The sequence below is a fragment of the Benincasa hispida genome, chromosome 10 (genome assembly GCF_009727055.1).
Source record: "Benincasa hispida cultivar B227 chromosome 10, ASM972705v1, whole genome shotgun sequence".
NCBI lineage: Eukaryota > Viridiplantae > Streptophyta > Magnoliopsida > Cucurbitales > Cucurbitaceae > Benincasa > Benincasa hispida.
The window spans coordinates 5,998,378-6,026,178 of NC_052358.1; the positions used below are offsets into that span (position 1 = coordinate 5,998,378).

The 27,801-nt window shown below is 36.1% G+C and overlaps 1 protein-coding gene and 1 long non-coding RNA gene across 4 annotated transcripts; both read right to left on the bottom strand.

Moving 5' to 3' along the window:
• On the bottom strand, window positions 1-27,801 carry LOC120088357 (protein CHROMATIN REMODELING 5). Of its 3 annotated transcripts, none has more exons than XM_039045585.1 (31): window positions 27,323-27,801; window positions 25,667-26,453; window positions 25,446-25,510; window positions 23,851-24,288; window positions 23,120-23,344; window positions 22,899-22,982; window positions 22,093-22,152; window positions 21,905-22,008; window positions 19,901-19,952; window positions 13,356-13,419; window positions 12,012-12,105; window positions 11,683-11,770; window positions 11,464-11,598; window positions 10,745-10,933; window positions 10,590-10,657; window positions 9,150-9,243; window positions 8,940-9,064; window positions 8,737-8,800; window positions 8,370-8,582; window positions 7,093-7,335; window positions 6,899-7,009; window positions 6,665-6,751; window positions 6,288-6,471; window positions 5,987-6,066; window positions 5,589-5,822; window positions 3,272-3,427; window positions 2,980-3,157; window positions 2,715-2,896; window positions 1,561-1,908; window positions 1,384-1,477; window positions 1-1,161 (listed from the first exon to the last, which is right to left on the bottom strand). In XM_039045585.1, exons 2-31 carry the CDS (start codon window positions 26,394-26,396, stop codon window positions 677-679), a joined length of 5,274 nt encoding a protein of 1,757 aa, XP_038901513.1. In that variant the 5' UTR covers window positions 26,397-26,453; window positions 27,323-27,801; the 3' UTR covers window positions 1-676. The 3 variants fall into 3 exon arrangements, with proteins under 3 accessions (XP_038901513.1, XP_038901512.1, XP_038901511.1); XM_039045584.1 differs by having other exon boundaries at window positions 25,446-25,513; window positions 25,667-26,400; window positions 27,323-27,800; XM_039045583.1 differs by having other exon boundaries at window positions 25,446-25,513; window positions 27,323-27,800.
• On the bottom strand, window positions 12,825-13,016 carry LOC120088358. The gene is made up of 2 exons (XR_005484899.1): window positions 12,963-13,016; window positions 12,825-12,913 (listed from the first exon to the last, which is right to left on the bottom strand). It is a non-coding gene; the product is annotated as an uncharacterized LOC120088358 (long non-coding RNA).

Sequence of the window (27,801 nt, forward strand, 5' to 3'; positions counted from 1 at the left end):
TAGGGACAAAACAAAAAACATTTCATTAGCTTGCAATATCTCATTTGCCTGCTTTCCATTTACCAAATGGTAAAATTTGTTGGACATGTCGATGTTTCTAAAAAACAAGAGTTTTAAAGGGAGGGAAAATTCAATGGTACATTTGAAGAATCTCATTGAACTACATTTTCTTATGGACAAATGAGGAAACAAATTGCACTATTGTAGCCAAAAAGGAAAAAAAATGATAAAATTTTCTGAAATAACTGATAATGTACAATTCTGGGTGAACATTGTATGTATAGGACTACCCTCGTGAACTTGTGAGCCAAACGAGCGAGAAGTAGATCCCTTCCGATTTTTAGCTATATACGAAGAAATTACTCGAACTCAACTCGCAAAGATGCCTCAAGCCTTCAATATAATGTAGAACCTTTTCGAAATTCCTCGGCAATCAATGGGGTCAGCATCAAAAAAATCCCATTTTTATGTTTTTTTTCCGCAGATTTAACGTTCTAGGGTCAGCCACATAACACTAATAGAGGCCTGCAGCTATTTATTCCCATGGTGGAAAAAGAACCAGAGAATTATATACCGCTGCAGTGGTGAACGGGACCAGGTCAAAGCTGAAATCCTTCTCTCGGATCAGCTCCCTCCTCCCACACTGCATAAGAGGCTTACTTGGTCCTCCAAATCTTCAACCTTGTCTCACAGGAAAACTAGTTTGACGGATCCTATAAGGCCGCTCATTAGCAAACCTCCTGTTCTCAGTTGGTGCTGCCCCAAGAATCCCCAATGAGTTCGGATCTGGTATCCGACCGCCGTTACTCATGGGTCTATCAGGTGGACAAGGCACTTGGTATTCATTATCTGCATCTCCCCCTCTTCTTCGTCGTTTCCATGCTTCAAATTTCTCGGTTTCGACCCCCTTCTGAACTGGTTCAGATATTTGGAAGGAAGTATTAGTTTTGTTCCCCCGTACCCTCGGAAGATGACGTGGTAAGGGTCCAAAATGAGAGGAGTCCCCATCCCTGCCCATAAGAGCAGACCCAGTACCATTGATGTAGGATGGACCTGCTCCCACTTCTTTTTCCTGCTTGAGTTTTGAATAAATTTGATGAAGTCTCTCCCCAGATAAATTTGAAAAGGTGGAGACATAATTCCACAATCGCATAGTCATCCCTGCAAATAATATCGAACCGGTTAGATTTCATTGCTTCAGAAAAACACAAAATTAGTCAGTCCACAGTATCTTGCACTCTGATAGATTACGATCATAAGTATTTCAAAGTGAAAATTATAGCCGGTTAAGAATATAAGTTACAGGTGACAGGTGACGAGCATATAGAAAAAAAGAATATCACAAATACAAATGATAACATAATTATACTCAAGGGCACATACTATCTTGTTTATATGGTTCCTCCTCATGATCAAGAACAACTTGATCTATCCTTCGTCCCAGAAGCTGCAAATAATTGCGAATTTTTGAAAGCACCTGAGGGAAAAGGAAAATAAAAATTTTAAAATATTGTTTCATAAGACAGAAGGGTTCAGAATTCAGAACCAAAATAACGGGACCTTTTCCTTTGGGAGTTTGGCACTAGTTGTCTGTAACCTTTGAAGTCGTTCTAGAGTTTTAATTTCATCAGCCATGACATCTTCACACCATTCCATCCACTTAACTTCCTTAAAATGCTCATATACTTCTTCATTGTCAGACATTTCACCCTCCTCCTTCACGAGGTTCTCGACTCTCTGTGGTTTAGAAGTTCGGTCCCTCAATTTTACGTTAACCTTGGGAGAACCTGGTTTCCCCTTTCTTTCTATGCCACGTGATGTCGAAGCTTTTGGAATATTTTCCCTATCCTTCTTTGCAGTCTTGCGACCAGCTTTAGAATTCAGACTTTTACCGAGGGCAGCAAGTTCCTGGTCAAAAAATTTGTGGAAAGCATCATCTGTAAATCATGAAATGTCTGGAGTAGGAATTAAGAACCCAAAAAAAACAAACAAACAATATATGAGCTCACACGAAGAAACCACTCAAACTACAGTGAGCTCGAACATACACCAGTAACCAAGGACACACATGAAGTTGAAAATACCAATACAAAATTAATAACTTAGGCTCCATTTGGCAACCACCATTTCATTTTTCATTTTTTGTTTTTGAAAATTAAGCTCATTTTTCAATTTCTTAGGATGGTTTTTAGTTAAAAACCAAGATCATTAATTGTCCAATCTATTTTTTAATTTTAATACATGCAATCCTTGCGACACCATAGAATATATAATCATATTCATTTTTACATAATTCTTCCTACAGTATTTTTTATCTTCTTTGTAAATCTTTTGAGCTAAACTTTGGGGTGGTGTCCAAACCAAACAGAGTGAACTACAATAAAGCTTTCCAGTTAAAAATTAAAGTAGGAAAACTATCATTTTAAAGAAGCTGTATACTTTTGTACCAGTAAAGATAAAGAGCATGAAACCAAACTAAATCTAAAAAAACCCTTCACATCAAAGGTTTCAGAAAAAGTCTAGTTGATAGCAAGCCATAATGATTTCTCACACCATGTTTATAGAACATGAAACAAAATAAAATCCAAAATGAAAGCTCTAAGTAGGTCAAATAGTTCAGAAAATGGTAGAAAATACTACTAGCTTTGCAAGTTTATTTATTAACTTGGATATGCAAACCATCAATTTAAAATAAGCATCCGTATAGCACTTACCATCTCCAGAAGCGCATTAGCGCGATCTCTCAAATTTGGAGCACGTGGAAGAAAGGTCTCATGATGTTGAAGTTCCACTGGAGCAATCTTTTTCATTAGACCGAGTTTTTCGTCCAATCTGATCTTTTCCCAATTACCAAAACCATGGTAGTGTACTCCCAAAAGTAATCTTGCATCATCAACTTAGAATAAAGAAATATATGTATTAGCAGAAAATAATATAAATGGAGGGAGGAGAGTATAAGGAGGACAACCGAATACTTACTTTGGTTCCAACCACAACCTTTTGACCAATTTGAAGGTTTCAGGTGCATCAAGGCACGAAATTGTTTAATAGGATCTTCATAGCGGCTAATTCGTTTTGCTAGAAGTTGAAGTTCTTCAACTCGGTTGAGGAGCTCATTAGCTTTCACTAGCACACCAAAGAAATCTAACATAGGTCCCTAGAGAAATTATTCAAACTTTTAACAACCAGCAAGTCCCCTCAGGTAAACCAAATTGCAATTCGTCTTGGGCAACCAGAAGAGGAATTCATGTTTTATATAATCTAAACAAACCTTTGGGTCTGTTGATCCTGATTCAACAGCGTCTCGACAGCCATCAATTAAAGCATTGAATAGTTCGATTTGCTCTTCAGGCTTAGCTGCCCCAACTGCACCACCAACCTCACCAGCTATCAAGCTAATTTGACTCTCATTCCCAAATTTCATAACCTGATTTTATGTTGTAGCAGAAAATCAAGCAGTGTGAACAAAGATCAAACATGTCAAAGTTCAGTAGAATAATATTCCAAAGAACAGAAGACAGCAATTAGTAATTATCGAAGAATTAAAAATCAATAACATTAGTCGCATGTGAGCCATTTATCAATAAAAAATTTGAGTGTTGATGCTGGGATTGGAAGATGGAAATTTCCTCTCCAACATAAGTAGTAGCACACCCGTATTCCTAATGTCTTAATTAAATGATGGTGCAGCTACTTCAAGGAGTTTATTGTTAGTCTGGTCTAGCCAAGGAGTCTCAAATCCATGTTGGAGGAATTTCTTCCTCCTTCCCCCTTTTGGGATAAGGGCAGCATGCTCTAATTTACTTTTTGCGATATTTTGTAGGTCTTTTGGGAAAAAGAACAATAAAGTTTGTAAAGGGGTCAAAAAATCTGAAGAATTTGCGGACTCTTACTATCTTTCATGCCTCTCATAATTTTTTGTAATTACCCTTTGTCTTATTTAGCTTGACTCGAGCCCATTCCTATGTTAGTTGAGCTCCTCTTCGGATGGTTTTTAATGTAAACTTGGCATTTTACCAAAAATATAAATAAATAAATGTTGGAAGAACTATGAAAAATGTCTAGTGAAAAAATAAGAACTTTTTATCATTTAAAAAATTATTGACCATTCTATTAGGAACCAAGGTAGTACGGGTTACCTTTGTCCCACATCGGTTAGAATGAGATGACCAATGTGGTACTTAAGTGGTTTAGCTCTCACCTCAATAGCTGGTTTTTGAGGTGTGGTACTCCAAGGTGCTTAAGTACCAAAAAATGGTATCAAAGCTGGTTGTCAGTGTTCCGGAGAAGAGCACAAACGGAGGATTCTGATCAGGTGTTTTCAAGTGAAGTACAGTTGGTCTAGCCGTCAGGATGTCGGCTTTCTAGGAACGGGGTATTGTTAGGAACCAAGGTAGTAGAGGTTACCCTCACATTGGTTAGAATGGGATGATCAATGTGGTACTTAAGTGGCTTGACTCTCCCACCTCAATAACTGGCTTTTGGGGTGTGATTTTCCAAGGTGCTTAACTACTTAATACATTCTAAGATTTTGGTATCATTCATTCCAACCGACCGATAGACCAACTTTTCATAGCACTTTAAAGAAAAAGATGGTCGGGTGCAGGCTGCAATAGAAGACACAATGCACATGTAGTTTTGGACTCCAATAAAAGGTCATGATTAAAAAAAATAAATTTATTTATTTCTTTTCTTTTCTCTCTCTTTTCCCCTTACCCTCACCACCAAATGCTCCCCTTTCTCTTAGCTTCTCTTTCTCTCTCCCTCCCTTTCTCTTTTCCCTTCATCACCTTAACATTTTTCATCACTCTGTTTTGTGATTATATTTGTTGCTTCATCAACGCTTCACCTCAACAAGTGGTATGCTCTATACATGGTCGGTTTGGTTCTCATCACTCTCTCTTCTTCTCTCTTTTCCCTTTCTTCTCCCTCAACATTTCTCTCTATCTCCCTCAACGTTTATCTTGTTGCAATTTGGAACCATCGTTTGATAGGGATCTTGTATATCCTTTGGATTATTTCACTCATCAATGACATTGTTTCTTATAATTTTTTAAATTATTAATAATAAATAAATAAATAGAACCATTTCTCTCCGTTCCTTCTTTCTCCCTCAATGATTTCCCTTATCTCACCCTCAGCTTTCAGCATCCCAAAACCGACAAAACAAATCAACCAACCACGTCTCCACTCGGCCGTTTTCATGGAGCATCCCAGAATCGTCCACCTCCGACCAACCGAAACCAACATGTCAGTGGTTAGCATCCGTTTTTCATGAAAACGGACTCCAACAGACCGAAGTACACCCCCACTTTTCAGTGCATATGCTATGCTGTAGAAGTAATCCAGTCGGACATTTTTAGACAAGTGATGGCTTATAGCATCCAATTAGAAGTGAGTGTAACATGGCCCACAAAATTGGTAGATAAAGGTAACAACAAATAAAGATAGAAAAAATTTTCATCTGGTCAAACAATATGAAGAATCATATCATGCACGTCAAATTAATGGCACAACTGACGATCATTATTAATCCAACTGCATGCTTTAATCCCAAAAAGGGGAAAGGAAAAAACACAGAACCTTACCACACGATAAAAACGTAATGCATCTCTTTTAGACAAATTCCCACAAGACCACCTTCTCACTTGAGCAGATGCACCTTCAATCATTGGTGCTGAAGGAACAGAAACATCAGCTTTACGGCGTTTATGAACCCTCTCCACAGGCCCAGATCCTTTCTTTCTTTTACCACTATTCTCATGCTGATTGGCCTCTGCATAGCTCTTTGTATTCCTGGCTGCACGAGGAGCTAGAGCTTCCTAAAATAAACGAAAGTAAAATGGATGGATGAGTGCTAGTTGGTATAAAAATCAAGAAATCAATATGCAAAATAATTTTAAATACTAGTTGGAATAAAATTTATAGTGGCACGGAAGATCTTCAGGTTCAAAACTAAAATTAACAGTGTAGTACAGATTCATACTTCAGCCTGAGACACAGCTTCTGGTTTTATCCAACGACTCCAGAAACTTCCATCATCTTCAGCACTACAAAAGTTAGCAANAAAAAAAAAAAAAGAACAAAAGAAAAGAGAGATGATCAGTCAAAAAGGTAAGTCAAACAATCAGAACAAGCAGAATGAGATACAGTGGCCGCATTTATGCCTTGCTATCCATACTACTCTTCACCATCTATATGCAAACATCACTAGCATAATAACCACTAGAAATAAAAACAGAAACAACAAAAAAGACATCACCACCATAATATCATTCATTATCTTGCCTTGAAAGCACTCAGCAATTCATGCCCTTCCTCTCCTCCAGCTTCTTTCTCTTCGACCTTCTCTGCCCTTTCAAGAATCTCATCAATATCCATACTTTGAAGCCGTTTCTTACTATCTTCATCATTCTTGTCCTCCTTGAAAAGTTCCTCAGCCCCAAATCTTAAGATCGCTGATAGCTCATTCTGCAGAGCATAAAACTCAGAGATGTTAGATAGTTTTTTTGTCAGAGAGATAAATAATCTTAAAAAGCCAGTGGAGACATCCAGAAAAAAAGGGAGTCTCACACAATTTTCATTACTCCAAATAATTCAGGCTTCCACAATTTTCAAGTTTTTCAATAAAGCAACTACAGTGGTTTTGCAACACCATTCTTACTTTATCAAAACCAATGCCTTTTTTGGCTTCTTTCTTCTCCAATCTACCCTCCGCATTTAATTTTTGGATCACCAGATGGTCAAGAACCTATAAAGCACAGAAATATTGAGACCAAACAGAAACAAAATCCTAAAATAAAATATAAGTTTCATCAACAGATATACACGTAGATTGAATGCAAATCTAAGTGTCAGAATCATGCTTAACAAGTATTTTTTTTTTTTTTAATAGTACCATCTTCTTCTTCGCTCGCTCCAAGATATCTTCCTCAACACTACTGCTTGTAACAAATCTGTATATATTAACTACTTCCTGTTGTCCAATTCGGTGAGCTCTACTCATCGCCTACAACAAAGTAGAGAAGGGAGCCAATTTGTAAAAAGAAACCTCTCAAGAAAGACGACTAAAAAATGGAGTCAAAACTCAACCTGTAAGTCATTTTGTGGGTTCCAGTCTGAATCAAATATGATAACTGTATCTGCTGTTGCAAGGTTTATACCTAAGCCACCAGCTCGAGTTGAAAGAAGGAAGCAAAAGTCATCACTACCAGGTGCGTTGAAATGATCCATCGCCTGCTGCCGAAACTCGGCCTTTGTACTTCCATCAAGCCTCTGAAATTGGAATCCTCTGTATGACATGTAGTTAGCCAGAATATCGAGCATTCTAACCATCTGCAACACACCATCATAATCACTATATTATCTGCACGAAAAGCTACAACAGCATAATCTCGATTAAGCTGTATTTGTACATAGAATAAGGTTCACCAAAACTGCAGTGAAGTGAAGGGTGGTTTAAAAAGAAAATTCAATAAACAGACATTCCTTTGAGGCCAGATGACAAGGGAATCTTCAGGAAACTTTGCTGTAGGGAGGAGAAAAGATGGCAGTACCCAATGATATCCTTGCAAATCGAAAGACTATCTCTATATAAGTGCATAGAAAATTAGAGGTAACAGAGCTCGGAACCGGGACAAAACAACTGTTACTAACTTTCAACTCAACTCCCTACAGAAGTTTGTCGCTTCTCATTGACTAAAAGTTTGACCCTTCAGTGTTTTTTAAAAAAAATTCAATTGGAGTTCCCCTTCCCACCTAATCAAATAATCCATAGCATTCAATGCTCCAGAACGTATGCTATAAGAGGCCATAATTTTTAAAAGAAGAGGATGGCACTAAGGTCTAGCTATAAGAACTTTTCCTTTTGGTGATTATTGTTGAAAATGAAATAGAAGAATATTTGATGATGGCAAAATCTATGCAACAAACAATGATTAGAATATCCAAAATCTTTGAAAGGGATACTAAATTTACAAAAGCAGCAGCGTTCAATAAGAGTTTGAGTGGCTAAATGCATGAAACTGAAAGTATATCAAAGTGTAAACATCTAGATTACACCGCAGAATACATCTAATAAATTTTCAGCTCCCATGACTTGAAACAGATACATCCCCAAGAGTCACAAGCTGATTAAACTGTTATGTCAAACTGTAAACATGCAAGATTACACAACAGAATACATCCACAAAAATTTGAGCTCCCATGACTAGATACAAATCCAAGAGTTGCAAGCTGATTAAACTGTCATATCTTGTACCAATAAATAACCCCCTATCAACAGAAGGTTGAATTAAATCAAAGGCAACAACAGTAATAATACTTCGGGGAAACAAATTCAACTAGCATTCAGAAATTTATGACCTGACCTGTGAAAAAATCAGAACCCGATGCTTCGTTTCATGCAGCCTCATTAATAACTTATCAAGTATAACTAGCTTCCCGCTGCTCCAGATGATTCTATCCAGCTTGCTGCTATCATTTGAGTCAAAGTCCCCACCATAACCATGATCTGCACTTTCGAACAGAAAGGGGTGATTGCAGCATTTCTTTAACTCCACCACAATATTCAAAAGAGAAACCTGGAAAAAAAATATATAATTTTCAAGTAATTTAAAATCCTGTAAGTCCAATCAATGTTAATAACAAATAAAACACTTGAATACGATCAATACTGACAAACAGAATAAACCATGCTAACAATGAACCCAATAAGTAAATGAAATAGGTTGCTACCTGATTCCCACGAACTCCTTTGTTTAAATCATGAAAGTTGCGTTCTAAAATCCATTTGTAATATCTAAAAACAGAAAACCAAGTATCAAACATTGTACATCAATTTCTATAATTGAAAATATTACTTTAAGCCCAACTTTTTGTAATTTTATTAAAGAACTGATTTTCTGTTTCCTTTCAATATGTGAGTGTGCATTACTTACTGTTTCTGAAGCGGAGACATCTCTACCCTAAGAATACGCTCAATCTTAGGAGGCAAAGACTTCTCAACATCCTTTATAACACGACGCAGGATGTGAGGCTTCAGTTCCATGTGAAGATTAGCAAGCTACAAAAAAAATCAAAATCACGAAGGATCAGGTGAAAGCAACATCCTCAAAGTGAAACAGAGTATTCGTAGAATAGAATATTACCTCAATCTCATCGAAAGAACTAAGGTTCTTGTAATTATGAATAAAATCATCCTTACTCTTGAACTTATCAGGATCAAGAAAGTGAAGCAGAGCCCTGTGTGAGGCAAAACGGATAAACAATCTTACAATTGAACACGTACAGAAGAAACTGAATTTAATACTAATGAGCATTCCAATTGAAAAAAACGGTAGTAGTTCCTTTTTTCCGATATTACAAAAATGGCATTACACAGATAAGGTAAACATGCCACATTTAGATGATTAACCAGCCGACTCTCAAACCATACTACACAGGAAGTTAGCAGTTACCAATCAAACTAAGAATAATGTAATGTTGCAGGAGACTACATGAAAGGGTAATTAACATGAATACATAAAGTGAAACTGAATTCCAAAAAAATGTATTCATATACTTGTTTCTTGAAAAATCACAGTACAAAACAAACAAAAAGTTATTACTGAAGTTTATGAATGAGAAACAAGTAGAGAATATCTTTTTACAAGGTAGAATAAGAAATAACTTCTTTGTCAATTTAAAATAGGCACAATATTGTGCATGGACCAAACCAAAGACAAGCAAAAAAGTTCTTCCTATCGTCGTGATGTGAGAATAGTCACTTGGACTACAGCTTATTCGCATGTTAACATGTTTTCTGCAAAATCACAGCACCAACATGGCAGAAACACATCTTTTAACAAAAGTATGTTCTAAACACATTTAAAAAAACTTTTGCACATTTCAATACTTTCTGAGTTACAAACTTAACATTTTAAATATCATATGTAAATAATGTGGCAAAACATTCATCTCTAAAAAGCATAACAAATTGCATGTTTCTAATGGCATGGTATTACGACAAAAGTTTTGGAGAAAATTATAGCTAAATATATATATTACTGAATAACTCAGTATGATAGAACAAATAAATATTTAAAATCGAATCAATCAATTCAAAGTTAGTTAGTTTCTCTTATATATGCTTTTGTCCCTATTGGAATTTTTTTTTTATGAGAACTATAACTTTTTAAAAAAATTGATAAGAATGAAATGCCTAACACACAAGTTTAAGTGTTCAAATGTCAGATATAGACATGTTAGTGAAACTAAAAGTATCCAACATTCATAATCACGTGCATGTGAATACAAAGCACAAATGCACACACTAGTCTTAAATAAACCATAGAAGGTTCAATATTCCTTAAGAAGTTAAATAAAAGGTCTGATATAACACATGAAACCATACGGTACCATAACCAACCAAAGCACACTCCAGGCAAAAACAAGAGAAAAAGATTAACTGCACTGCACGGCAATGAGGCAGCCTTCAATGCCGGAAAACAATCATCTTTGGCATACATATGATAACAAATAGAATAAATAACGAACTGAACATAAATATGACGAACATCAATATTAAGAAGTAGAAAATCAAATAATACCATAGCTCTTCCACGCTGTTTTGTAATGGAGTACCAGTAATGAGCAATTTATTTTTTGTGCTGAATTCCTGAAAACCCAGCAAGTATCACACATCAGTAATACATCAAACAAGTATGACATTAGAAAGTTGCAATAATTCAAAATATTAACATACCGAAAGGGTTGTATACAACTGTGCCTCACTATTCTTTAATCTATGAGCTTCATCAACCATCAAATAATTCCACTTAATCTTTGAAAGAACAGCACGGTCCTTTAGAACTACTTCATACGTAGTTAACAATGCATTAAACTTTATCGGTCTGCCAGTTCTTTTATTTTCAAATTCATGCTGTTGACAAACCTGCAACCAAATAATTACAGGCAAGAGTAGAAATTACGAAGAGAATAACAAAACAAATAAAAGCTTGAACATCAGATAGATTTAAAATATATATAGAGAGAGAGACAGAGAGACAGAGAGAGAGAGAGAGAGATCTTAGCACAGAACCTTCCCATTATCTTGTTTTCAATTTTATAACCAATAACTTCATTCCCAGTAAAATAAGCATATAGTAGAAATATTTTCATCAAATATGTTACATCGCCAATAAACCCAAAAGCCTAAGTTGATGTGGTAAATTTAATTATACCAATACTTCCACACCTCTCACTTGTGGTCTTAGCATTTGTAGAAGCCCAAAATGTAGAAATCAACAATATTGGAAAGGAAATGACCAACTCAAAAGTTTAAGTAGTTGCACAAACTAAACTTTATTGTTTTGATGTACCAACTAACTCAAAAGCTTATGTTAATGTGCTAAAATAAATTTAATTATATCAATACTCCACAACCAACACCATTTAGATAAAGTTCTAGAAAAGGTAACTTGCCTCTCTGCTTGCACGGGTACCAACATAGACAATAACATTCATATCAGGCAGCCACTTCCTAAATTCTTTAGCCCAGTTTGACAGGGTGGATAGTGGTACAACAACAAGAAATGGACCGTAGATTTGTTGGGCATTCTGTCAAAATATATATATATATATATTAGTCCTCAAGATTAATCTACCAGAAATACTTACAAAACCACTGACGAGAAAGTCCACCTGTAGAAAGCCAAGCATGGAAACAGACTGAACAGTTTTCCCAAGACCCATTTCATCAGCTAAAATTACATTAGTATCATTTCTCCAACTACAAACATGAAAAAAAAGACCAATTACATAACTATCAAAAAAAATATAGTCAAAGAAATAAATGAGACTGGAGAGCAGCCGTCTTGTATGCAACTGAACAGCACCAACTTACCAACCCCTTCTAGACCATTCTAAGTATATATTTAACTAAAGTTGAACATTTTAAAACAGAAAATAGAAAACCAAAATAAACAGATCTAACGTGCAATTAAAATAATAAATAAATAAACAAATAGTACCTGTTAACAAGAAAATTCAAACCCTCGAGCTGATAATCTCGAAGCTTGCCTCCCTTCAACCACTCAGGCTGTTCATCAAGTTTCCTTAAACTCACTAGAAATCAGAAAAGCTATAATATTAAAGTATGCTAACTATACATAGAGAATAAAGGAAGACAAGAATTTACTCTATGGAAAAGGAAAGTAGAGGCCAAACAGAGATAAACCACCAGTACCATTTCATATATACACGATTAGCATCTAAGCAACACTACAAATCAATATTTTAAAAGGCTATCAAGGCTAACACCTTGAGTCCCGATTGAGATAACACTCTAACTTTTAGCCTCAAAACTTATGTCTTCTTAGTTCTTTTGACGATGAAAAGCTTACGCCTCTATGAAAATAGATTGAGACTTAAAGCATCTACCCCTCATATAATAACTAAAAAAGTAAAATTAATTTACCTCATTCTTCAGAAAATGTAAATAAATAAATAAAGGTTCGAGTCATAATAATTTGAACTACTACTAGGATGTTAAATATATCCTTTTAAATTTTTTGCTTAAACGGAAATTGGCCTTGGTGATTTTTTTTATACGTTTATATACCTATTATGTTTTTTTATAATAGAGGATTTCATTGATGGAATGAAATTAATGGTTAACTAGTATTATCTTTCCGGTTTCCTAACAGCTAAAATAAATCTTCACTCATTCAAAACTATGCATACTCATTTTATTGTTTATTATTTTCTCATTAACCACAGGCAATAAAATGAAATAATCTCTAGTGTAAAACGTATCATATAATTTTCAGGGCTCTTTTGTTTTGTTTTTTTTTTTTTTTTTTTTGATAAGAGCTCTTTTGTAATCTTTATTCTTTTTGTGGTCCCCACATGGACCATAGTTTTATGTGTCCACCTCTTATNTTTTTGTGGTCCCCACATGGACCATAGTTTTATGTGTCCACCTCTTATACTTGTCTTAACTCTCTTAATGAAAGCTGATTGTTCATAAAACATTTGTTTTGTTTTTTTTTTTTTTTTTTTGATAAGAGCTCTTTTGTAATCTTTATTCTTTTTGTGGTCCCCACATGGACCATAGTTTTATGTGTCCACCTCTTATACTTGTCTTAACTCTCTTAATGAAAGCTGATTGTTCATAAAACATTTATTATAAATATATATGTATAACAAGATACCTACGATTTGATTTCTAATCCTCCACAACTATGGCTTTGTAATTCCATCAACAAATAAAACCTTGTTTCTTACATAAATATGCGTATGTAGTGTAGTACATAAAATCCATGTGTCAAAAGTTAGTTATAAGTAAGATTTCATGACATCAAGTTACCACGGACCTTTGCTCTTCTTACGCTGAAGATCAACTGATTTCCCTTGCACAGATATTGCAGCTTCACGAGCCTGCTCAAATTATGGAAACAGGAAAAAATGCATCAACCAGCTTCGACAATACAAACATGATTGGAAAAATTAAGCACAACGATTGAACAAACTAACTAATACAAAGATGTCTATCTTAATTTGGTCTCTCTTTTTAATGAAGAAATCGACGAATAAATGAAAGAATAAACGTAGAAAGTACAAAAACAGAAACGCTTGTAATAAAAGCAGTCAAAAACAAAGAACAATAAGCTAACAAACTATAAAATTACCAAGAACAAAACAAAAAATGGGGGGTGGGAGGCTCCATTTCAGAAGGATGAGAGATGAAGGATACTCGGAAATTTTTTTAAAACAATTTATCACAAAGCCATTCACGGCTAATTTGAATAAACACATAGATCTACCCCAGCTTTGGCGCACTGGGAATTATTTATGTGAAAAAATAATTTTTTTAGTCAAAATTTAGCAAGTGATAGAAAGAAAATAATTTGTTAAATGTAAAATATTATAATGGAAAACATTTAGGGTGTGTTTGACAACCCAGGAGAGTTGGGTTGAGTTGGTATTTTTTTACCAACTCAATATTTGACAACCAACTTTAAATATTGGTGGGGTTGAGTTGGTTATTTTACCAACTCACCCCAACTCATCCTAACTCTCCTCAATTCTCTCTTCCTCTAATGTTTTTAATGGTTCCACCCATCGGTCTCCGTTGGTAATTACCGCTACCACTCCGGCAACATACTCTGATGACCACCTTTAGACGGCCAACTCCGAGCTCCGGCCTCCGACGACACTCCGGCAACCAATTCTGACAACCACCTTGGTACACAACAACTCTGACTTCCACATTTGCACAACCAACTTCGACGAAGAACATCGTGCACCAACCACCTCCGATAACAACTCTAGCGACTAACTCCAACGACTACCTTTGCACAAGCAACTTCGGCGACATACTCTGACTACCACCTTCGTGTGCCCAACTTCAATGACCATTGATAAAAATAAAACGGTGGGCTTAATTATCCACCATTTTATCACTCTCACTCTCACCCGTTCTCCCACACGTTTTCATTACTCTCCCAACTCCCTCGATTACTTTGTCATTTCTCTCTCTCTCCTGCATCTCTTCACATTTACTCTCCTTCTCTCATCTTCTCTCTTCTTTCGCCGTCTGGTTTGTCTTTCTCATTTTCTCTCTTCTTTCTCTATCTGGCTCGTATGAGTTTTATTTTTCCTTTTCTTTCTCAACTTCTCCTTTCTCTTTTCTTATTTTCTTTCTATGGTTATTCTTTTAGATCTAACCATTCTTCTTCTATTTCATTTTTTTCTTAGATCTAAAAAAATATTACATGCAACGTCCTATTATTATTTCACTGAACAAAAGTTTAACAATATATTTTAAACAACCTATCCCTTGATGTTTTCAAATATTACATACTTCTAATGAAATAGTGGAATTTAAAATCATGGCTCAAGTTTTTTTTAAAAAAGAAGATAGTTTGTACACTAATGCAACATAATAGTGGAAAAAATAGACATCAATGTTTCTAAAATCATTCCACCAATTTTAGAAAAAGGTAAATCCATATTCCACAAATTAGTCAAAAACTCAAAAAAGACTATCTAATAGTTGGTTTTATGATTTTAATTGTAAAATTTTGGTTTTTTTAAGATTAATATTTAAGTGTCGCCCCTTCTACCTAAAACAATGCCAATAATTTCATTTGATGGCATTAATCCTTTCAGTTCTTTTTAGATTTTATGGTAATTAATGATTAAGCTGAGATTTTGAATGGAATAATCACTTCTACTTGAGTGTTTAAAAAATTGAATTCAAAATTCTATGTTTTGTATATGAATACTTTATAGAGAATTTGTTATGTTTCGAGAATGGAAAAGAATTTGAAGTTGTTTTGTTTTTGTCTTAGAAAAGTTAGGAAAATACGTGTATAGTTGAAAATTAAAATCAACAATAGCAACAAAAAAAAAAAAAAAAAAAAAAAAAAAAAAAAAAAAAAAAAAATCATTTACAAAAATAGCACTAGATACCCCAACTCAAACACAACTCTGCCCCCAAACACAAACAATAATTACCAACTTAACTCAACTCTGTACACCAAACACAGACAATGTAACTCTCCAGATAATAATTACCAACTCAACTTTCTGCTTTTATTGCACGTCAAACGCCCCTATTGAAAATACGAGCATTATTGCCCGTGTTTTATCAAATCGTCTGAAGAGGGTTCTTCCTTTCACCATTGTTGCCAATCAACTTGCTTTTGTAGCTAACAGACAGATTCTTGATGCATCTTTGATGGCTAATGAGCTTATTGATGATTGAACCAAGAGGAATAAACCTGGGGTTATTTTAAAACTGGACCTTGAGAATGCCTTTGATACGATTGATTGGGATTTTCTTGATTCTATTCTTCAGATAAAAGGATTTGGTTTTCGTTGGCACACTTGGATTAGAGATTTCATTACTAGTACGAATTATTCCATCATTATTAATGGCCGCCCCCGTGGCAAGATTATTCCCTCACGTGGAATAAGACAGGGCGACCCTCTCTCTCCCTTCTTATTTAAACTTGTTGTTGATTGTTTGAATCGTCTTCTTGACCATAGCTCCGCGTTGGGTCTTACAGTTGCTCATCCTATTGGTCACTCGGATTTTTCTCTGAATCACTTATAGTTTGCTGATGATACTTTATTGTTCTCTACTACTGATAGATCTACTTTACAGAACTTGTTTGACATTATCCACATTTTTTAATGTGCATCAAGGCTCAAAATCAATCTTGCTAAGAGTGAGCTCCTTGGAAATTTTTTTTTGAACAAGAAACAAACCACTTCATTAAGATAATGAAAGCTATTACAAGTGAAAGAAAGGAAACAAACACTAAAACAAAACATAACAAGGATCAGCAAGTGCACCAGGATATCTCAAATAAGTTGACACCTCCGTAACACTCTCGTCATCTCCTAACTCTTAAAGCAACGAGGCTTAAACATAGAACAAAGCTGAAAGAAACCATGCCTGATACAAAGACTTACATCAGATGTGGAACTGAAAGATAAACTTAAAGCCAAAAACTAAGCAATTACAAAATCATGAAAGCGGGAAAATGAAGGCATTCCAATTGAGATTGATGTCTTGAAGGAGAAATCTTTAAATTCTTTGGCGAGGGAGCACCTTGGGATTCATGTTTCAAACTCTGAATTTGATTGGTTGTTAACGTTCTTTTGGTTGCAAAAGAGGTTTCTAGCCTACATCTTATCTGGGGCTTCCTTTGGGTGGCAATTCTAAGTCTGTTTTGTTTTGGCAGTCTGTGGTTGAAAGAATTAAGCATAAGCTCCATAATTGAAAGTATGCTTATATATCGAAAGGGGGCCATCACACTCTCATTCAAGCACTCTCTCTAGCCTTCCAAACTTATTATTTGTCTTTGTTTCAGCCCCCTCATCTGTTATTGGTTGTCTTGATAAGTTGGTTAGAGATTTCTTTTAGGAAGGTTCTCGTGGTGATGGTAGCTTACATAATGTGAACGGGGTGGTTTCTCAACGTCCTCGATTATTGGGTGGTCTTGGCATTGGAAATTTTAAACATCGAGACTTTGCTTTTCTTGCCAAATGGACTTGGAGATTTTTATCTGAGCATGATGCTTTATGGAGGAAACTTATGGTTGCTAAGTATTATTCCACTTATTGTGTTTGGCCCTTGCCTATTTTTGGTAGTTCTTCCAAAACTCCTTGGAGGTACATTTGTGCATTTGCTGATCAGATTGTCAATCGGATTAGACATCGTATTGGTGATGGTTCCTCTACGTCTTTCTAGCATGACTCTTGACTCGGTTGTGGTGTCCTTGCCAACACTTACCCAAGGCTTTTTCGATTGGTGCAACACCCTAAGGTTATTGTTGCTGATACTTGAAGCTCTTCTTCATCTGCTTGGAATTTGAATTTACGTCGTAATCTTATTCTTACTGAATTGGAGATTGATGAATGGGTTTCATTATCCCTTCATCTCGCATCTGTCCGCTTTCGTTCCTCCCCTGATACTTGGTCGTGCCTCTTGATCCTTTTATGAGCTTTACTGTTAAATCTCTTATGACTGATTTGGTGGGTGATATAGATTCGGTTTTGACTGATCTTTATTCAGTGATTTGGAAGGATAGATACCCCAAGAGAATTAAAATCTTTCTTTCGTAGCTCAATTGGAGTGCCATCAATACAGTTGATCGTTTGCAACATCGCATGTCATATATGTCTCTTTCTCCCTCTTGATGTCATATGTGTCATAAGCATGCGGAATTGCCGGTTCATCTTTTTTTCCATTGTTCCTTTGCTACTAGCTTTTGGGATCTTCTCTTGCCTGCTTTTGGTTGGTCTTTCACTTGTCCTAATAATATTTCTGATGCTTTGGCCTCCGTATTTGTGGGTCATCCTTTTGGTGGTTCTACGCAGGTGATTTGGTTGGCCTTCATTCGTGCGTTCCTATAGTGCTGATGGGGTGAAAGAAATGGAAGAGTTTTTAATGATACTTGTTCTTCTCGTGCTCGGTTTTTTTAACTTGTTTTGTCTACTGCTTTTTCTTGGTGCAAATTAAAACACCCTTTCACTCACTTCAGTTTATCTTTTTTAGTCAGCAAATGGCGATCTTTATTGCAATTTGCTCGGGGTTCTCCCCTTATTCTCATCAATTAATTGTTTCTTTTACCAAAAAAAAATCTAGACTTAAAATTTGAAGTGTATTAAGACATTATTTTATAAATAGGAGTATAGCCTAATTACATGATACTGAAACTTGATAATATCAACTACTAGACATCATACTATAATTCTCCAAAATACCCCTTGGCTTGTAAATATTTTGAGCTAATAACCATCTTTTTATGTCAAAACAAGTTTGATATTTTTAAATTAAATTATAATTCCATTTCATCACTAGTAACAAATTAATCCTTGTGCTTCCATTTACTTCATTTTGGCCCCTACATTTCTTAGTCTGTATCATTGATAATACACTTGACTAATAATGTAAGCTGACCTGGCTCCACATAAAAGCTGACATGACAATTTGATATTATATGTCCACGGTTCCACATGTAGAAGGAAAACTCAAGTGGCATCATACCAGCTTCCACATGGTGCCATGTCAGCTTTTAATGGAATTAAATCCATATGTTAGAATGTAGGGACTAGAATAATCGAAATGGAAGTATAAGATCAAACATTGACATAGTACAAGAAATACAGCTACTATTACACAATTTGACCATCACTGTGCACTAAGAAATACATCAAACGTGTCCTTAATTCTCTGGCTTGCAACAGAAGACTACAACCCAGTCCGAAGAATATGACCAACAAGCTTGTACCTTCTTATAAAAAAGTTAATAATCAAAATTAATAATAATCTCGCAAGAGTTGAAAATAAAAACCTCCTCTATTTGTCTCATACATCAATTTACCACAACACCCATTTCTTAGGTAACTCATGTGGGTGTAAAAGTTTTGTGACCTTTGGATGAGTTTTGGAAAGTGCAAACTCCTAAAGTGATACTTTTTCTTTGGATGAGCCATGGGAAGTGCAAACTCCCAACATTTTTATGAAGAGAGGTTGCTGCCCAGTGTTTTTAAATGTCCAAGGTGCACTAAGGCACAATAGCTCTCTGGAGCCTAGACACAAGGTGCACAAAAAGGCGCGGGCTTTTTTTTTATGAGGCGCACCATATATAAAAATATTACATTAAAAAGAGAGAGTATAATTGAAGTGGAAATATGGAAAAAATGACCCCAAACACAAGAAATTTTGCATTTAGGTTTGGTAAACTTGATTCTTTTAATTAATAAAGAAGGAAAACCTTAATTATTACTATTTTTAAGAATAATTGAAAAAACCCTTGGCTTTGATCCTTGGGGCTTCACAAAAGGCGTGTCTTATTTTGTGATCCAAGGTGAGACGCCAGACTTGCATCTTGGACCTAGGCGTGCGCTTGAGAGGGCTTTAAAACACTGTTGCTGCCAACCGAAATCATTTCCCTTGTACATTATGCCTTTTAATTTCATATTTGGGACAGAAGCAAGAACGAACAATTTCTTGGCTTTGGCGTAGCACTTAGTTTGACTGCCAAGACTCATAAGAACAATCTTTTCTATATAAATGTCCATACATGGTAGAAGGTTTGGGGAATGCTGGAATTTAGCTGGGCTTTGGAGCACCTTGACCAGGGAACCCAAGGAAGTTTTTACGATTACTAGTGGTGGGGGGATGGGAGGAAAGTACTGCAATGAACGGCTCTAAGTTTGGGCCAGAGCTCACTAGTACTTTCAATATTCTTAATGAAACTATTTAATACCTATTTAGAAAATTTCATGAAGTCAACCACCTAAAACATAAGACATCAGTAGATAGGCAGTACCGTACAATTGGCATAAAATTAATATTTTAAATCAACAATAAGAAAGCAAAATGCAAATAGCTAAATACCTTGTACTCGTCGATAGCATCTTGCGCAAATGAAATATCTACATCCTTTTCCCTAACATCAAATTTAACGAAATAACATTAAGCAAAAAGGATTTGCAATAGAGGTGGAATTAATACATGGGGAAAAAAGATAGCTAACTTCACAAGAAACAATTGGTTTCATTGAGAAAAGAAAGAATACAATGCAGACAAAAAAAACCAAGTCCACAAAAACTCTGCTAAAGAAAGGGGTTCTAGCTGAGTAAAATGTTGCCTAGAGAATAATTACAAAAAGTATTTGAAACCGAATCCCAAAAAGAAACATGAAACATCACCAAGGACCAAACACCACTAGGGTCCTCTACACACCTCAAAACACTTTGTTGTTTCTCTCTCCCAAAGATCCAACAACAAGGCATACACCCTTGCAAACCACAAGAAGCAACTTTCACAATATCAAACTCCTAAAAAGAAACAATTCCAGACAGCCCCAGCGAACTAACAGCTTCAAAGAAGGTGATCCATGTCTTCCTCTACCTTTTGACAAAGAATACAACGAAAAGAGCCCATTAACATGTGCCTCTTTCTCGAAAACCCATCCCAAGTGTTCACACGGTCAAGTAAAACTTGTCAGGTAAAGAATTTGACTTTCTTTAAAATCTTAGTCTTCCACAAACATCCCCCAGGTCTAAAATTAAACTCAAGCAAAGACAAAAGAGAGGCGACCTGCCGGAACAACAAACAACAAAAGCCAAAGGAGAAAGACATAGAGATCCCCAACCAAGCCAAAGAAATCAGAGATTATATGACTTTTAAAGGAAGATAAATGATATAAACGAGGAAACACATAGTAGAGAGGCATGTCCCCCACCCACTCGTATCCCCAAAAATACGTTTTTGTTCCTTCCTCCACTATGCAACGAATAAGATGGGAGAAGGAAAAGAGCTTAGAAGAAAAAATGTTTCCAGAGATTCTAGTATGCGCCTTTAACCCCTTTGGACAACCATTTAAAAAGATGGGATCATACTTGCTTGCAATAATCCCAACACCACAAAGATTAAGGCTCAAGGGAGAACCACCCAAGCCATTTAGCCAAAAGGGCTTTGTTGCGTAACCTTATATTCTCATTCTCTAACCCTCCCTGAGATCACCCAACAGCCTCTCAACTAACCAAATGGGAACCTTTCCCTTCATCCATCCCTTCCAATCTCTATACTCTTGCAAACCAGCCTAGAAGCTCGAAAAAGAGATACAATAAATTTCAACACCGTCCTAATCAGAGAAGACCTTCCAACTTATTAAATTTAAAAAACAAAAAAAACAAAACAAACAAGAAAAACAATCAAACAAACAAACCAATAAAAAAAACCCTTCTTCCAATCGGCAAATATCTTTCTGATCTTATCAACTATTGGATCCCAAAAAGAGATGGCCCTCAGATTTCCACCAAGAGGAAGGCCAATTGATCCTTGTATCCAACTTCAGAACCAACCTCCTCTACCCAGCTTTTGATCCCAATTGATAACCAAACTTTAACATTTGCTCCCATTAATCTTAAGCCCACATATTGCCTCAAAGAACCCCAACATATGGTAGGAAAGATTCTTTAGAGCAGAAGAAAACCATATCATCGGCAAAGACATGGCCACCTCCTCATCACCAACCTTAAAAGGGCTCGATAATATTGCCTTCAGCCCCCTGTTTATGAGTCTAAATCAAGATATCCACAAGTAAGAACAAGAAAGGGAATAAAGAGCCCCTGTCTTAAACCTGGAAGCCTTTATCAAACCCTTCGGTGCTCCATTTAAAAGGATCGAATAATTCACATTTCTAACACAACTCCACATCCATGTCCTCCATTTATACCCAAAGCCTTTTTTCTCCAACACCTTATCATATAGCATTTCTTTTCTTCTTTTTTCAAGGAGATAATTCTCTAAGCTCGCTCATAAATTATAAAAGGGGAGAAAAATAGTTTATGAACTCATTCAGAAATTCATTAGAAAAATATTGATTCTTGTTACCAAGTTGCTTCGGCGTAAGACAATCCTTGCCACTTTACCAAATACTCTGGCACTACATCACCTGAACCATCTTTGCTGATACGGTCAGCAATAATTCTCTCCACCTACGAATCCACAGTTAAATCTGATTACTAAAAGTTTTAAGCAAAAGCCTAAAAACAATAACGAATAGAGTTCAACAATGTAACCTGACTATTTTGCTTGATGAGATCCAAATCCATTTCCTTACTGACATCATAGACCTCGATCTGTAGACATATTAGCAAACAATGAATAAGATGCCTTATCAAAAGTTGTGATGAACTTCTTGGTGAATAAAAAATTGCTTCACATAGAAGAAGCACATCATCGAGGCTATTTCACCCTGAATCAACAATCCATCATCATAGTTTTTTTCACTTACAAAATTTTGTTTTACCATAATTTGACACAGAAAAGTTATTGTTAATTCCCTAAAATATACTACTAGTATATAGTAGATAGTTAGAATAGATAGATAAAAATAAATAAAGGAGTAAATGCCTAAGTGACTGAGCGAAAGAAAGTTTCCACTAATACCAAAATGAAGGTAAGCAATGCAATAATGCACACTACAAAAATAGCTTGAAAACAAATTTTAAGATTTATGATACTGCTCTCAGATGATCAATGAAATAGTTTCTTGTCCCAAAAAGACATAGATTGTGTTACCAATCATTAAAATAGCTATTAAAATGTACTATTTTAACAAAATAAATAATTAAAATAGCTATTAAAATGTACTATTATAACAAAATAAACCATAGAAAATGTGTCATTGCAAGATTTGCCTTCAGACAACTTAGATGACGGCTCATATGCTGCAAGTGTGCATGTATGCTTGTGTTCAAAGATTATCATACATGTTATTTTCAAAGGCTTCCATTGGTAAAGCACTTCGTGAATATTCAGAGTACTCTTACGTCAATGACAATTTGCACTAATCAATTTTATTACAGTATCAAGCAAAAATTACCTCCTCACGGGAGACACTCTTCCTGTACCTTATTTCCTCCATGACCTTTTTAGTGTAGTTTAAAACCTTCTTAAAACCACTAAGCTGCAAGAAAAATGTGTTTAATGCCAGTGGAAATAATAAGAAGTTAGCTAAAGACAAAGACCCGTTTCAACAAGAGAACATTCTTTAGATGAAACGATACAAAACAAAACAAACCAAAAAAACATTCAGAAACATACATATTGTAGTTCAGAGAATGGTTTCCATTGACAGTGTAAATGCGACTGGCCTTTCCATTTTATCAAAAATTCCACCTCATTCCAATCCGGTTCAGAATCAAATGAATGACTAGACAGAACGGGATCTATTGATCTGTTATTTCTTATAGCAACTTCAGCAGTGCCTTTTGGCTGGTGCCAGAGAACTTTTTCAATGGCATCACCATCTTCCTCCTCGAGTTCCTCCTAAAAGCACGTATGACAAAGATATTGAAAGAGTAAATTAGCGAACCAAACTAATACGTGAGACGAGCCTTTAAATAGGCCTCAAAAAAACCTATATGGCCATTTTAAAAACACATACAACTGGTTGAACCAATACCCAACCCTGCTAAACCAGACCGTAGTAACAAAAGATAATGACGAGGTAACAACAAATGAACTAAAAATAAATAGGAATGTGGGTAAAGATATGAATACATACCAAACAAGAATCAAAAAATCAACATCAACAATCACAAGCTACATAAAAGTAGTACAGCTTGTTGCAATCCAGCAAAGGAGCAACCCCAAAATAGTACGATACTTGTTATAATTTTTGAAGAAATAGAAACTTTGTATCAAAAAGACCAGCAAACATGCAGAAAAAGAATCATAGTTCAGAACCATATACATGGTAAACAAAACATTATTTCAGAAACTATAAGAATATATCTGCCAGCCTCTATATAAATTGAAAAGTGCAGGCACACCTTTTGGGACTTTTTCTTTTTGCCCTCATCAAATTCTTCACTTTCTTCACTTTCAACATATGAAACTTTTCGAACTGACCTACTAGAAGTTCTGACCTCATTTCTTCGTCCTGAAACACCTGTTGTTACAGAATAACGACCACTATTCTTGCGAAGGTGAGTACCAGATTTCCCTGAACTTTTAAAACCCTCAATGCTATCACTGGCAGAATCCTCCATTGATGATTCATCCTCTTCGTATGAAAATTTCCCTTTTCTTTGTCGAATAGATGATTGGTATGCTCTACGTTCACCGGTAGATTTTACATTGCGTCCTCCTTTACCCCGTTGCTTTCCCCTGCCTTTCTTTCCATAATTAGGTCCATCATCATCAGAAATCTCTAAATCGTCATCACTCCCATCATCTTCCTCATAATCTTCACCATCCCAGTCTTTATCCTGTAATCAAAAAGACACTAAATTAGCATCCAATGGGCAGAAAGATGGTAATGTCAGGTCATAATTAGGAAGTACCAGACAGAACCATCATATATTTACTGCATAACGGAAAAATGTGGAGAGAAGAGACTACATTTCTAGAAATATATACACATACACACACATCTACAACCATAATGGGGAAGAAGAAGAAAATCCCTTTCAGAGAAAAACAAGTGGTAGAGAGACCTGTAAGGGTAGAGATTGACAAGGGAATGATGAAAAGAAAACCCAAGGAATGAAATTGTTAGGAACCAAGGTAGTATGGGATACCTTTATCCCACATTGGTTAGAATGGGATGACTAACATGGTACTTAAGTGGCTTGGCTCTCCCACCCCAATAGCTAGCTTTTGGGGTGTGGTTCTCCAAGGTACTTAAAGTATCTAACAATGGTATCAGAGCCGGTTGTCGACGTTCCGTAGTGGAACCGGCGGAGGGTTCTAACCGAGTGTGTGGCTGAGTGAAGTATCGTCAGAGTAGTTGCGAGACGTCGACTTTCTGGAGATGGGGTATTGTTAGGAACCAAGGTAGTATGGGATACTTTTGTCCCACATTGGTCAGAATGAGATGACTCATGTGGTACTTAAATGGCTTGGCTCTCCCACCCACCCCAATAGCTAGCTTTTGGGGTGTGGATCTCCAAGGTACTTAAGTACCTAACAGAAATTCATCCAGAAGCATCAATGAAGAGGAAGCAACAAAATACTGACTAATAAAGAGAAGAAAAAAGAAATCAGTCAAGATATTGTTTATATAGGGAAAATCCTAGATAGAAAATTGATGCTGGCAGAAAGTTGGAGACAGAATCTTTCAGAGCTTAGCTTAAATTTTTTATTTTACGTTAAGATTACAGGGCTTCATACTCATCACAACTTTGTTCCATAACATGAAGAGTTTGATTTATATATGAGCAGTTTTGATTCACTTTTTCTTTGCCATCATGTACTTTATAAATTTATTCAATTTCATACAAACAACATTAATAACAGAGAAATGAAAGGAGGGAAGAATACACAAATATATGGAAGTATGGTTCCTGAAAGGAAGGAAGGAAAAAAATTACATCATGAAATCCAGCAGACAAAAAGTTGTTGAACAATACATGCAAATACCTACCTTTTTCACTGAACGGCCACTTCCAACGCCATATTCAGGTTCGAAGTCCACATCGTCAGGGTCATCTTCTGCAAGCACCCACGGATATTAAATTTAGCTAATACGATGAAGTCAAATTCAGATTGATAGAAGAGTAGGAAAAAAGTGCAGCCAAATGCCAGCCAATTAAAATTAAAGAAGCATGGTAAACAGTTCAAAAATAATCCTACTGGAAAAGGTACCTTCTTCCTCATCCTCTTCATAATCAGCATCATCATTATGGTCTTCATCATCTCCATCGTCGTCATCTTCATCGTTCACAACTCTAGAATTTCTTCGCATGTGATTGTTGTTGGCATTAACAGAATGCAACTGTGACCTATTTGACTTCACTGAGTTATGAAACCCCCTGTACACAAGGGAATCACTCTGCTCATCTCCATCTTGCTCGTAATATTCATCTGACAACACCCCATCTTCTGCAGGGACATCGGTATACCTTCTTTGACCTTTAACCTCTTTTGGTTGGTCGTCATCTTCAAATTCTGAACCTCCATCCTTCTCATTGGATATATTATCCTCTGATCCTTCCCCGGTTCTATTGTCAGACTCACTCTTAGACTCCTGCGCAGAATCAGAACCTCCATGGATCATAGGTTGGCAGTCCTTCCAAAATGTTGAACCCCACCTTCTACCCACTGCCGTTCTTCTTCCAGAATTCTGTAAGTTTGACATTCTCATAGCAATACCATCATCTGCAGCTGGCTCATTTTGAAACCTACTGGAATCATCTACCTGACCTCCACTGTGATAGGGTGCATCCATGTTCATAGTAAATTCTTTTTCTGTACCCATGTCTTCCTCGTCATTTCCTGCAGAGGTGTGAGTTCTATCGCTAACTTGTCCCTGGCCTTTATCTTCCAATACACCATGAGAAACTGGTTCGTTTGAATGATTCCTAAAAAAGGCCATTCTTCTACATGGAATAAAACACCTCAACTTAGTGCTGGTGAAAAAGAAGCTTGTATCCTGAAAGTTGAAGGCTACACTTAATACTATCTCAATCGAAGTGGAAAGTAATAAACTAGAAAAATTAAGCTGTTCCTTAGTAAAGGACAAGTATTCAAAATCATAAATATATGCCGTATCAGGAAGATAGGGAATTATGAATGGTGAAGTAGAAATGCAGCAATACTGAAAGCGGGAACGTGAACCTCAAAAGAAAAAAGTTCGAGAAAGATACTAGTATCAAACAAGCTTCGTCCGCACCATCCTGAAAAGTTTATTGTACTTTCCGATTCAAAACTCTCAAAACCCATTTGATGACTTAACTTACATCATACATTCAACAAACCAGCTTCGAGTATCTTTTGTTTACTAGCCTTTCCGAGCAGAAAACAGTTCGGGTGAACTTACAGCAATTATTTCAAACGAAGGGTGAATTAATTAAGCAAATGTAAAGAATTGAACTACAGGGGTTAGTCTGAATCAGCTCCTATTCGTATTACTTCTTTTATGCAAAATCCAAATGAGTAACGAAGCCCAATGAGTGTACAAACGAGGCTCGAGACTAAGCAATTCGTTCATCAATCAGAAAGAACATTCCTTCATGGAATTCAAAACACATGAATATCCGGAACGGAGACAATTTCAAATAACGCGGAAAACTAATGCTAAAACATACTGCAAACGGCAATTTTCAGATCAACAATCTAATTCCGAAAATCAAATATTTTGAAGGCTAAAACCCCTCGAAACCCCAAAAAAAAAAGCCTAGCATTCAAACGAACTCCCAATCCACAATCAGAAACTTTAAAAAACGCTTAGAAATTACGGCGGAATGAACGATCGGGAGGAAGAGGGGAAAAGATGATCGAAAAGAAAAGAAAGTCCCTCACCTTCAAGAGGTAAGCAGAAGAGAGAATGAAGTTTGACTAATCAAGATGGAAATAACGCAGAAGGTAAGAGTTATCCTATTCCTATCGACGGCGCCAATTGTAAGTCGCCGGAACTGAATCGGCGACAAGGCGAACAATGAGGAATTGAATCGGCTTGGGTTATCGGGTTTGGGAGGGAAAAAACGAAAGAAATTCAAAAAGGTCGTCGACGACGACGGTGGCGGCGGCGGTGGCGGCTGAGATGCGCCAGGTGGCAACGTTAACAACAGATTTAGGAGGAAGAAGAAGATGAAAAAGAGTGAAATTCTATTTCGTTTAACCTTCCTCTCGTTTTTTCTTTTTTCCTCTTGTTTTTTCTTTTTTTTTTTCCCCCCTCTTTTGTGGTTGATTTAACGAGGGATTGTTTCCGAGAGAGGTAGGTGTTTATGAAAAAGGATGAATTAAGAATTCGGAGATAATTGAGGGGATGTCATGGGGGG

Bases quoted from the DNA above. Each gene is read 5' to 3' on its own strand.
- LOC120088357 (XM_039045584.1), bottom strand. From the start codon at position 26,396: ATGGCCTTTTTTAGGAATCATTCAAACGAACCAGTTTCTCATGGTGTA. The intron at 23,345-23,850 runs GTGTGCCTGCAC...ACGTGCTTTTAG, and splicing joins AAAAGAAAAAGTCCCAAAAG to GAGGAACTCGAGGAGGAAGA. The intron at 9,244-10,589 runs GTATTATTTGAT...TGCCTCACACAG, and splicing joins AACAGCGTGGAAGAGCTATG to GGCTCTGCTTCACTTTCTTG.